General features: G+C 33.9%; 1 protein-coding gene across 1 annotated transcript in view; it reads left to right on the forward strand.

The window, feature by feature from the left end:
- LOC149784636 (uncharacterized) overlaps positions 1-13298 on the forward strand; it is a 129816-nt gene that overhangs the window by 64949 nt on the left and 51569 nt on the right. The window contains exons 8-10 of the mRNA XM_089932694.1: positions 2737-2844; positions 6116-6229; positions 7668-8147. Coding sequence (XP_089788820.1) covers positions 2737-2844; positions 6116-6229; positions 7668-8147 — 702 coding nt within the window. The remainder of the gene's footprint in view (positions 1-2736; positions 2845-6115; positions 6230-7667; positions 8148-13298) is intronic.

A 13298-nucleotide genomic window follows, 5' to 3' on the forward strand; every position in this document is an offset into this window, starting at 1 on the left:
ACTTTTTACCTCTTTTCTTTTAATTGCTGCAATTTAACCTGCGCAAGGGATAGTTTTACATCAGTTCCAATCATGACAGATTACCCTTTATACATGCTACATGTAACAGGCATAGACTGAAAGTTGTTTTCTTTTTTTTAAAGATTACTGAATATTGTGTTTTCTCAAAACACGAGAGGTTTAAAATCTTATTTTTAGCAAAGCTTCCATTTAATTAAAATCAGATCTCAATTTCACCTAGGACAGTGGTGATTTGATTTAGACTGTGCCATGTTAAAGTATCTATGTCAACATCTTGAAAATACATTTACTCATTTCACCAGCGCGATCAAAGTTTCCTTAGGAAAACAATTCTTGTTTCGACAAGCCTGACAAGCAATGGGGCCCCAGGTGTCAGACTATCAGATTTATTTAGCACTGCTCTTGTAAGTCACAGGTTTAACACTTTTCCCGGGATTTAAAATATCCAGCTGTATGTCTGGAACAGTGCCAACTTCTAGTCTAGACCTAGAATTTGCATATTCTTGGTGTGCCATTTTTTCAGAATCCTTCTCGTAACATGTAGTGAGCACATAGCGCTGTATGTTGTTGTTTTGAAATCAACTCGCTTGTAATAATGTATCCATACTTTCTTTATGCCTTTATCTTTTGGAAAAGAAAAAGATGTTGTTCACAGGCTTTTTTTAATGTGCTATTACACCCGTAAGAAATGGAAAATGTCATTGTCTTTTACTCTGGCAACTGACACATGGGATGCTGGAGTCACTACTATTAGTTCATATCCCGAAAGTAACTGAATAGACGTGGAAATTCAGCTCTAGAAGATATGCCAATATTAAAATATTGGCATTACAGGTGCAGATGATACTTCACAATAAGGTTTTCTTCTATTGTGCTTTTATTATTATTCTATATTTCAATTGGTTTCTGCTCTCCTTTAATGAAGATATTTTGAATAATTTCTTGATTATGTTAACACCAAGGAAACTGTATTTATGATCACTTTTGATCTGCTTTGAAATATAGGTTTGTATCAACAAGAGCTTGGATGAGTTCACTAATGAATACGATTCATCCTTATTAATGAGGTATTTTTAAATCTAATTGGCTGAGCTTATAGCGATTAAGTCAGTTACAATCAGTTTTGGAATATGTGCTTATATCATCAAGAGCTTAATTTAAATAAATAGTGAAATTAACAAGTATTAATGAGTTTATATTTCATCTGATTGCCTCACCATGTTACCACACTGACATTCATAATGCAGGATGAACTTTGATAATTTATATCGATTCTGGATCATAAATAAGATTAATAATGGGTAAGATCAGCGCATGTTAATAAGATAACCTTGCATATGATTAGCTTGTTACCATTTAAGACACAATTTAGCTTATCTTAAGCCAACTTTAACCCAATCTAGAACCAGATGGGGTGAGATTTATACCATGCAAAAGTTTGTAATTTTGATAGGATTTGGCCAAACTTAGAAAATAGGCTTATGTGACCAAGATCTTGAACCAAGATATTAAAGCAGTAATCATCTAATATCTTATTATCAAGGTCATGGACTTTGTTTGCACTCCATCTTGGTAAAGAAGTCTATATTTGTATTGTTCTTGACAGATCCTATAACGAGTGAAGTCTGTGCTTATTAGTGAGATGCACTGCATCTGAATGGCTGGGCTAGTTACCATTCTCTATCTAAGGAAATTCCCGATCCTGCTTATTCAGAGGTGGTAAATGAGTTTTTTGTAGTGAAGGCGTAGATTTAGTAGTACATTAGGTAAATCAAACAGATGCAAAGTTTGAGAGAGAGTTTATATTTTGTTCCCTGACAATAGCAGATAAGTTTGCATATTGACATCATCAGCTGTCATGTTAAGTCAGGTTAGCAATATAAGACCTTCTTTGGTCTCTTGTTACAGTTGTTGTATAGGTGGCTACTATTTTGGAAACCAAATTCTAGTTTGATTTTACTCCACCTTGGTAAAGAAGCCTATACTATTATTGTGTCCTGACAATAGTAGATAAGTCTGCATATGACATGATCAGTTGTCATGTTATGTAAGCCAAGTTAACAATATAAGACCTTCTTGGGTCTCTTGTTACAGTTGCCGTTATTTCATATTGCAGCTGAAATATAATGTCTTACTCATTATCACTGGTATAGCTAGTCTCATAATTTGTCATGGATCACTATGAAATGGGTTACATGGTCATTAGCTGAGTATGCATGTATCAACACATCACCTTGCTACAGTGATTTGTATTACAGGTATCTGGTTATTGCTCTTTTCTTTCTGTATCATGCAAGGGAATATTGTGAAAATTACTCTTATTTAAAGTTATCAGTAAGTGTGAAAATTGTTATGTGTCATGGTCTTGATTTAAAATTACAGAAAGTGTTTAATCTTTATTGGTCCATGACTTTGGAGGACTTAATGCATTTTCTGACTTAAAGCTGTATATAGTATCTGACAGAATTTTGTGAATTCCTGATAAATGCTGGTTATACATGCTAATGGACAGATGTGAAACTATGTGAATAGTGTGGTCATCATCATCAGATATACATGTTGACAAGTCAGTGTATTAACACTATATTCCAGATGAGTAATAATGTTTTGATTATAGATGTATTATCATCTTAGGGTATGTGGTAGAATGCTGGAGATGCAGTGTATATTTATAATCAAACTGCTCACCACTCCATTTGGTCTTTATATTTTTAGAACCAGATGAATGTGGTGGGTAGTTATGGAGGCCACACTGTTATACCTGGTGCTCCTGCTGATAACAACCCTGGTGTGAGAAATCCCATGCAGCATGATGTGCAAATGGTAAGTTTGTTCTCACTTTTATTTTTGTACCTTGGCGATGTTCAGTGGGTGTGATGTAGGTGGCAATCTTTGTCTATAATCACATACACTTTCCTTGTGCCATGCCATTTTATGCTTGCCTGGCCATTCTTAAAATGTGTCAGTCCTTTTCTTACTAACAGAGTGACTTTTTCATTTGCAAAATGTCATTGTACAAAAGAAGTTATTTATGCATTTGATTTGATTATAATTTTGCATGACCATAATTTGCAGTATTCCTTTCCAAGTAGCACTGCAATTGGTGCCTTTAACTAAGAAGGTGCAAAAGGAAAAGGAAGAAAATTAATACTGGGAATGACCCCATCAAGGATTTGACTCTTGCAATTTTTTCTCTCGTTTGAGTTACTTTGAGTTACAACATAACCAGTTATTTAGTTTTCCAAAGAAATTGGAATAAAGGACCATTCTTCAGGAGTCACTGTGGTAGCTAATGCTGACAAAATCTGATCTTTGTTCCTTTCAACTTTTTGGCTGCTTTGAATACGGTGCATGGGATTTTTCAAACTGTACAAGTCAACTATCATCTAGGAGTGCTCAGAAATATATAATGATTATGTTATTATAATAATAATAATAATAATAACAATTTATTTGGAGAAATGGGAAAAATAAGCTTTGTAGTGTTTATTTGTTCCTTTACACTTTTTGGGCTACTTTGGTTAAGAGGCATGTGATTTTTTTGAACTGTACTAGTCTACTATCGTCTAGTAGACATATCAATTATACAGAGATAATAATAATTATAAGAATAATAATAATTATAAAAATAATAATAACAACAGTAGCAACTTATTTGGAGAAACAGGACAATTAAGCCTTGTAGTGTTTATTGACCATTAGGTACTTTACTTTTGTTTCACTTTTTGACACAACAAACAAGGAAACAAGACACCTTATGCAATAAAGTGGATTAAAAGAATGACAGAGTCAGACATTTTTATGCATACCATACACATTTTTTCAAGATGCAAGATTCAAATAAATTATACAGCAATAAACTGAATATTTAACAGTCACCTAGATTCACAGAAATATGTCACAGTGGTGGAGATGCTAACTTGACATCAGGTCTGACATTTGGGTATTTTTCTTGTATGGTTGATTTTTGTCACTGGTGTGAAGGGGAAAATATCGCCAACTTTATTTATCTGTATGACTTGATTTCTACTTAGTTTATTATTGCTTACTGACAATGGAAAAGGGGGTACTATTAAGAACACTTTATTTATATATTATACACTCTTGGGCAGAACACAACTTTATCATTTAGAATTCTTGTAGATAATGTTCACTGGAGTTAATAGGACTGCAATAGATGAAGGGAGACAACTTGTCCTGTGATTGTTTCTGGCATAGAGTACATGAAGTTGGATGTGATATTGGGATGAAGATTATGTTCACCCTACAAACGCAAATTAGTTCATCAAATCAAGACTTTCAGTCCAATACAGTGTGATATTTGAAAGAGAACTAGATACATTCAATAATCACACACATATTTTTTGAATTGAATACGTGTGATTTGAGGAGATAATTCCTTTCACCCAGTGATCACACAATCTGTATAACTAAAATCATAGTATATGAGAAGAAAATTGGCTCATTCAATGACCATACACAATTCATATTACCAAGAGTGTGGTATGTGAAGAGAAATTTGACTCATTGAATGACCACACACGATTAATGAGAAAGGGACGATATGTGGTCAGAAGTCACCAATGATCACCCAAATAAAGTTTTATCACTGCAGCATATAGCGATGTCAAGGTGAACTCTTTTACATTTATACAGCTGGGATTTGCAAACAATTTTTTTCAAAGAACAGAAACTAAATGTCATATTTATAAATATCTCAAATGCATGAAAATGGATACTGGATGAAACATTAGAAATGAAGAAATTGTTCTTTTAAAATAATAAGAAATTGAAGTTCTACTTTAAATACTGAAATTACAGCATTAGCTATCTGTATCTTAAAAATTTTTAAGTAACAAAATTATCAATGTGATAAAAATGATTGCAAAAATGAATATTAAATAAATTAAAGAAGTAACTAAAATCTGAAATTAGAGTAGAAACCCTTTTCTTTCTACATTGACTCTTAAACCTGGCTGTTATGTACTGCTGTAAATACCCATCAAATTTAGGTTTCAGATGCTTTGTTGCTTCCTTGCTCATGCACCGGATTTCTGGCTACGGATTTGAACTTTCACAGGCCTTAAATACCATATGTTTCGAAATTTGCTAGAAAATTGTTGAAAGTTGGAAGACTGTTGGAGAAGGTGAAAAATTGTTTGAACATCATAAGTTGTCTTGAGACTATAAATATATGCAAACATTGTTATTTCCAATAAAATAGCTGGGCCTCCACTAGACTCTGCATTTATTGCAAAATGTGAAAGAATTTTGAAAGTGGTGTTATTTTTTCCTGACTGGCGAAAGTTGCTGGGGACAAATTTTTGTGAAGTAAATTTTTAATTTTGTATTGATATATTTGACTTGAGCCATGTAATACTTGTTTTCACTATCTGTGGCAGTCAGTGGATGAATAAAACATTATCTGAACATGATTGCAACTAACTTCAAGTTATCAGTCAGTTTTGAGAAGCAATTAAATGTGATTACTAGGAATTATGGAATGACACAGGGATATACTCTATTGTTGAACAGGTCAGCAAAAAGATTTGGTGTCATTTGCATGTGTTGTTTATTTATGTTTATTGCAAACTGTGAGTGTGAGACACACTTGGGACTGCTTAGTGTTTTAGGGATTGAACCTAACTGAGTAACACAGAATGCCACTTCAAGGATGCCAGTTGCTGACTGTAAAGGGACCCAGTCACTTATATCAATGAAAAATGAAAAATTTACTTTATATAAAATGTCTATATCAAGCACAAATAATATGGCTAATTTAGCACTGAAAAACAAAGATTTATATCCAGCTGCATCAGAGGCAGCTACCAGGTTACTTGTTGCCCCTGTTTCTGCTGCAGACTGTTAGAGGGGATCAGTTGCCAGAATAGAGGCCGACCGAAATTCGAAAGTTTTTATATTTTTAGTGGATGGATATGAGAGTTAGTGCATATTATATTCATCAGAAGAAGTGCATCTTGATCATACACTATATTTTAATGTGTAGTTCTTAGGATTAGTACAGGAATGCTGGTGAGGATGGATATATTTATATGAATGCATTGCTCACCGATCAATTACTTTCTAATTTTAGAATCAGATGGCAATGTTTGGTAATTATGGAGATCACACTGCCATGCTCAGTTTTCCTTTAGATAACAGACCTGGCCTAATAAATCCCATCCAGCATAATGTTCAAGCACAAATGGTAAGTTTGTCCTCACTTTCATTTTTTTATCTTGTATATGTTCTGCGGGTGGTTCCTAAGGTACCATGTCTTGGTCCGTCCATACATATGCATCTACATTCGTCCATCATTATACATCACAAAGTGGGATATTTTGGATAAGTTGATTATTTCCTTCCAGCCTATTTAACTGTACGCATTTCATCATTGTACACATTATCACTTTTAATTTGTCACATTCATTGCTTGTGTTCTTGATTTAATTACATTATTATGATCTTAATCAGCAATATTCCCCAGAAATTCCATACTATAACACATAACAGGAGATATTTTGTTTATTGAAACTGACTCATTGTGTCAATTATCTTTGCAGCTCATGGCTTTGTAATATCAATTGGCTTCATTCAAAATGATAATGATATGCTCATGGTTGCCAGCCAGAGTAATGAATAAGAATGTCATCTGGAATAGGTATTTTCTATTTGGATGTGCAGCTGAATACAGTGTAAAACATACCTTTGTTTACAACTTTTGAAGTATTGTTTGACTCTCCATGGAACTTGATTCATATGATGGTCGTTGTCTAAAGATGATCATATTCATGAATATTGTTCTCCTATGGTTGTTATTTTAAGTATTATTACTATGGTAGGGGGTACACTACATATATTATGAACTTCTGAGGTAAAATTGCATGCATTTGCAACATGCAGTGGAGACAATACATTTGCAACATGCATTAGAGACAATGTCGTAACATGCAGTGACAACAATGTTGGCATACCTCTATGTTACTTTCATGTACTGTGGCAGAAATTTATTTGGATATTGGAACATTTTTTCGAAAATGTGTAAGATCTAATCACACTAATAACCAAAATTACTGGTCCCTTGTACTGAAAAAGTCAGCATGGATTAGTCCAAAGTACAGTCTTTTGCAATTATCAATATAGGGAAAATTAATTTTGCCAGACAAGACAATATCTTCTTTCGAATAAGGAATGAATGAATGGCAAAAGATAATAATGTTAAAAAAGTTGTATGTTCTTTTGTTTTCGATTTACCTCCAGAAGTGAAAATGACAAAGCAGAGCTTAGCCTTTTTTTGATAAGCAAATATCTGAAGAAAGGCCAAGCTGTATGCTCTATAACCCAAAGTGTACCATCAGTCATACACTGGAATCAAAGGAATTACAATTATGTAAGTAATCTCTAAAAGGCACAGGCAAATTTTTAAATTGCCAGGTTAACCATTGAGGAAAATCTAGGAAATCTATGGAAGATATATACCTTAACTAGTTCATGTACAAAGGATATTATATGACGAATTATGTACTGTTTGGATTATAGACTCTTCTCCATCATTTGGGAAGGGGTGGGATGCTGATACAGTATCATTTAATTATATTTATGTGAACAATATGCTCACTATTCCACTAAGTCATCTTTATTTTTAGAACCTGATGAGTATGTCTGGTAATTATGGAGATCACCTTGTTGTGCCCAGTTTTCCTGGTGGTAACATCCCTGGTCTCAGAAATCCTATGCAGTATTATGCAGAGCATTCCCTAGATGCTGAGCATTCCCAAGATGCAGAGGATTCCCTACATGCAGAGCATTCCCAAGATGCAGAGCTTTCCCAAGATGCAGAGGATTCCTCAGAGCATTCCCAAGATGCAGAGGATTCCTCAGAGCATTCCCTAGATGCAGAGCATTACCAAGATGCAGAGCATTCCTCAAAGCATTCCCAAGATGCAGAGCATTCCCAGAATGCAGAACATTCCTCAGAGCATTCACAGGATACAGAGCATTCCTCAGAGCATTCCCTTGATGCAGAACATTCCTCAGAGGATTCCCTAGATGCAGAGGATTCCTCAGAGCATTCCCTAGATTCAGAGGATTCCTCAGAGCATTTACTCTCTTCATTGTATCGGATGGTAAGTCTGTTGCTTTTTTTATCATGGTCATATTATGTTGATATGTCTATCCATTCCATACAACATTGTTTTTGATTGATAACTGTTCAAGACTGACTATGGACATGCACATACACAGTGTGATACATAACCTCACAAAAGTTCAATTCTTACTGTATTGTTGCTCAAAAGGAGTTTCTGCCTGGTTGATGACTATCCATTCTTCTGGTCTCAACATTTTATGTTTGGCAGAGTTTCTGATTCATTGTTTTACATGAATTTGTCTTAGAATTATTACCATCTTATTATGTTGTACCACACTTAAACTGGTCAAAGTCAGTATCAGCAGTAAGCATTATGCAAAGTTACTATTAGCTTGCAAAGCTGAACTTTGTCAATTGATTGCTTAATGGATGATCAGTGACATAAGCCATTAACTAAGAAATAAGTATTTGTGATTTTATTACTTAATGGAAGATCAGTTACATAATAAGAGAGAGAGAGAGAGAGAGAGAGAGAGAGAGAAATTAGAGCTTAACCTCAAGGGATGTTTGAATTAATATTATCGTCTTGTGAATGAACTGATATTGGAAATGGGTATTTGTTGAGCTCTTTATGTAGGTATGATCCAAACCAGACATAACACACAAAAAAGAATTAAAAAAAAAACAATACTGTAACAGTTTGGTTTTTGGCAGAGATATGTATGATCAGCTGAATCAAAGTCTTTCATGTTTTGGGAAAACCAATTCTAAATGAGAAACATTTCATATAGCTAAAGTTCTGTTTTATTTGACGAGTCCTGTTTTGCATAAACAATATATGTAAGGAGGGATAATACCTTATTTGTTTAACAGGCTTTTATCACATAGATATTACATTGTTTTTGTAGTTGAGTAATACAATTCTAGTCAAAGAAACATTAAAATTTTTGATAGCTAAAATTATGTTTATTTGGTGAGTTATTTATGGAGTAAGTGATATATTTTTTCTCAGAAGTAATGAGAAGTTACTATTAGCTTACAAATCTAAACTTTGTCAGTTGATTGCTTAACACATTAACCCCTGGAGTTTTTTGTCATTTTCGCCTGTAATTCGAGTAGGAAACACATTTTGAAAGTTATTGCTGAATAAATCCAAACAAATCAACTTCCAGGTGATTTTCCAGTAATCTAATGCTTAGTTGTGTTAGAATCATCATTTTTCATTGGCACTTTAGCTCGCGCATGAGCAGAAGGGTAAAAGTTGGAATTCTTTTGTTTTTGCTTAACAGACCCATAATTTTTATATCGAGACCACTCCTTAATCCAAATGCCCATCTTATCCTACTTTTTGCAAAGGTTCATCTGTTTGCAGTTCATACCGTTCTGCCTTAGATCTGAGACCGAAAAGTCTAATATCTGAACACAAAATCAGATTCTGACCACGGGCGAATTTTGGGGGTAGAAAAATCAGGTCCATAAAATGAAGTTTTTCCCTCTGTATTTTGTAGTGCAACTAGAACTTCCAGATCATTTGATATCGTTGTAGAGCTACATCTGTCTACCTTTCTATAATACCACCCACTTTAGTGTATCATACATGATTTTGACGTTACAGAGCATGGCAGTAGGCTACTACTTCGTGCCATGTAAACTCGTCACCAGGTGTTAATGTGTTAATGGATGATCAGTTACATAAGCCATTAACTAAGAAATAAGTATTTGTGATTTTATTACTTCATTAAAAATAGTTACATAAATAAAAAGAGAGAGAAATTAAAGCTTAACCTCAAAGGATGTTTGAATTAATATTATCGTCTTGTAAATGAGCTAATATTGGAAATGGGTTTTTGTTGGTATGATCCAAACCCAGACTAAACATGCTAAAAAGAATTTAAAAAAAGAATACTGTAACAGTTTGGCTTTTGTCAGAGATATGTATAATCAACTGAGTCAAAGTCTTTCACATATTGAGAAAACCAATTCTAAACGAGAAACAACTAACATTTCATATAGTTTTGCATAAACAATATATGTAAGGAGGGATAATACCTTATTTGTTTAACAGGCTTTTATCACATACATATTAAATTGTTGTTTTAGTTGAGTAAAACAATTCTAGTCAAAGAAACAATACAATATTTGATAGCTAAAATTATGTTTATTAGGTGAGTTACATATAGCGTAAGTGATATATTTTTCTCAGAAGTAATGAAGTGATTATTTCTTATGAAATTGAAAGTTAGGTTTAAAAACATGCATGGATTCTTGCATATTAAATATATTAATAATATAGGTGGCTTGGATTTTGATATATAGTTGTGAAAGTTGGCAATAGTATTGTCTTGACTAAAGGACTTGTCATATTTGAATGTTTTATATAATTTTGTGATTGAATGACAACTACTCACAGATAATTGCCCCGAGTGGGTTAGTGGTCTAAAGTATTGGCCTTTACCAGTTATTGCTATCAAGTCTCTGTCCTTGTTGGGTTCAATTCACAGGCATGGCAGTGTGATATGTGGGAAAGTATGACAGTAGCTTCCTGTGAATTGGTGGTTCAGTGTTAGCAAACATTAGCTAACATTATATCTGATGTGATTTTATTTTTGAATCAAATATCACTTACATGAGTTATTTGCTAACAGATCTTTATTTGTGAATTTGTTACTTAATGGAAGGTCAGTTACATGAGTAAGGTATGAAATAGAGTGGAACTGAAGCAACATTGAAGGATGTTTGAATGAATAAAATGGGTTTGAGAGCTACTATTGGAAATAGATTTTGTTGAGACCTGTATGTAGGTATGAGAGATATATTTTAGGAAGTGGGTCAAAACTTTCATGCACATGAGGGAAAAAAAAAAACATTCTCTCTCATACAACCATTAACATTTGAAATTGCCAAAGTTTTGTTAATTTGGTGAATTATGTTTCGCATAAGCCATATTTTTTCATCTTTAATGGTGATAGTGGAATAGAAAGCAAGGTCTGAAACAGTGCATATAAATGCCTTGTTTCTTGCTTTGCAAATATTCTTGAAATAGGTTGATTGGATCTAGGTGACAGTGTAGTTCTTTTGGATTATGCATTATCTGTGTGTGTACTTTTGGATAATGAATTTATCTTTTTAAAGAGAATTGAAATCTTTTCACATTTGAAGGTATAAGTGCAATTGCAAGTTATTGCATTTTGGTTTATAATAATAGTAATAATAATGTTGATAATACATATTATTGTTATTATTATTATTATTATTATTTCAAGCAATATCCTCTATTTAATGAGGTTGACCTAATTAACTTGCATATAGCTTACCTTATGGCCCTGCCAATAAAACATATACAAATTGCAATAGCAACAAATATACAAGGTTAACATGAATTGCATTAACAATTACATACACAATTAAACAAATATTAATAAAACGTTTATAAGTCTTGCATGCTTTTATAAGTCACATATTAGACTGTTGTCACAGGTACAGGATCAGATGTTATTTGGTCATAGAATCGGGATTCCCCATTTAATTATTTGCAGAGGTATATTAATTGGCATATATTTGTGTATGCTGGAAATAGATGAGTTTGATATTAACATATCTTTTACATTTAAAATCATCCTGGTTGTTTGTTTATGCAAATTTTATATTCTGATTTTAAGAAGAATTATTTGGCTCTTCTCACACACACTACATGCTTAGAAAAGAACATCTAATATGGAAAAACAATTTTTTGTCCAATCCATCATAAAGATTCTGTCCCTTTCCAAAATTCTTTGTTTCTTAGATAATGTTGAAGTGGTTGGAGCAGAATAAAATATTTTCACTAAAGATACATAAACAACCGGCACATTTAACAGTTTACATGTTTTGTATTATATAATTCTAAGTAAAAAAACATCCTTCGGCTGCTTGTTGTGCTGAGTGTATAAACATTATCAAGATTCATTGTAAATTTAAGCTAAGTTTATTGTCATGCATATTTTGTAGCATATTGTAAGTCTTTATTTAGTTTGATCCCAAAGATGCATGCATCTTTATCATTAACATTTGGTGATGTATTATCTATATACATCACTGCTGCAGAATGGTTAAATAACCTTGGACAGACATACATACATACATATATATAATTAAATGTGTAGGACTTAGAATTGATTCCTGTGTTACTCATAATAGTCGCTTCAGCTTCCACAGGCTAGCTCATTACAGAATGAGAGGTGAGTACATAAGCAATTCATGCTGGTACATGGAGTTTATGCAGTGAAAACACCTGTAGTGTCAGACTTTCCTATAAGAAGATAGCATCTATGCAGTGAAAAACCCTACAGTGTAAGCATCTCCGGGCAGGACATGGCCCCTATGCAGTCAAGACTCCCATAGTGTAAGCATCTACAGGCAGTACATGACCTCTGTTCAGTCAAGACACCTTTAGTGTAAGCCTTTCCAGCCAGTGCATGGCCTCTGTGCAGTTCAAGACACCTAAGTTCCTCTTCATGAGAACAATAGAAACTGGGGCCATGTAGCCCAAGGCTAAAATATTGATGAACTCAGAGGAGCTTGGGTCCCTGAGATGCAATGTGCTGGTTCACCACCATGTGGACATGCCCTGCCAACCATCAACCAGTCATGACCGATGTTTCAAATAATGCACACAGCCTTCTGGGTTATGACTGGGAATGCCAATGGTTAAGAGAACTCACTTAGTATCATAGATCTCCAGGAGGCAAGATTATTTGAGATAGGTTCAGTATGTAAAACTAACTACACCTGATGCCAACATGGAATGAGTGCTGACAAACTTTTTTCTATTTAATGTTTTATTAGTCATCATTATCTGTGCCTAGGCCATGTACACATCCACTGAGGGCAGAGACTGCTTCTGCAATATTTTACCTGACATCTTTGTGTGTGTACCACCGGCAAGAAGATTATCCTCCATTGTGGCGTCAATACAAGAGCTGAGTCTGACTGCTGATCGTGATCATCATATCTTGGACATCATGGTGTCAGTATGATTACCGATGAGAATGGCTAAAGGATTTTTGAATTGTGCACTCAAAAGCAGTTTTGCATTACCAGCATATTTGTTGCAGTGTATCATTGCACTACCAAAATATCCAGTCATTGGCATCAACTTGACCTAAATATTGCCAGGAGACACAACACTATCTGTGTACTTTACACTCAT

This window comes from Sinohyriopsis cumingii, chromosome 14 (genome assembly GCF_028554795.1).
Source record: "Sinohyriopsis cumingii isolate HCF-2022 chromosome 14, ASM2855479v2, whole genome shotgun sequence".
Classification (NCBI taxonomy): domain Eukaryota; kingdom Metazoa; phylum Mollusca; class Bivalvia; order Unionida; family Unionidae; genus Sinohyriopsis; species Sinohyriopsis cumingii.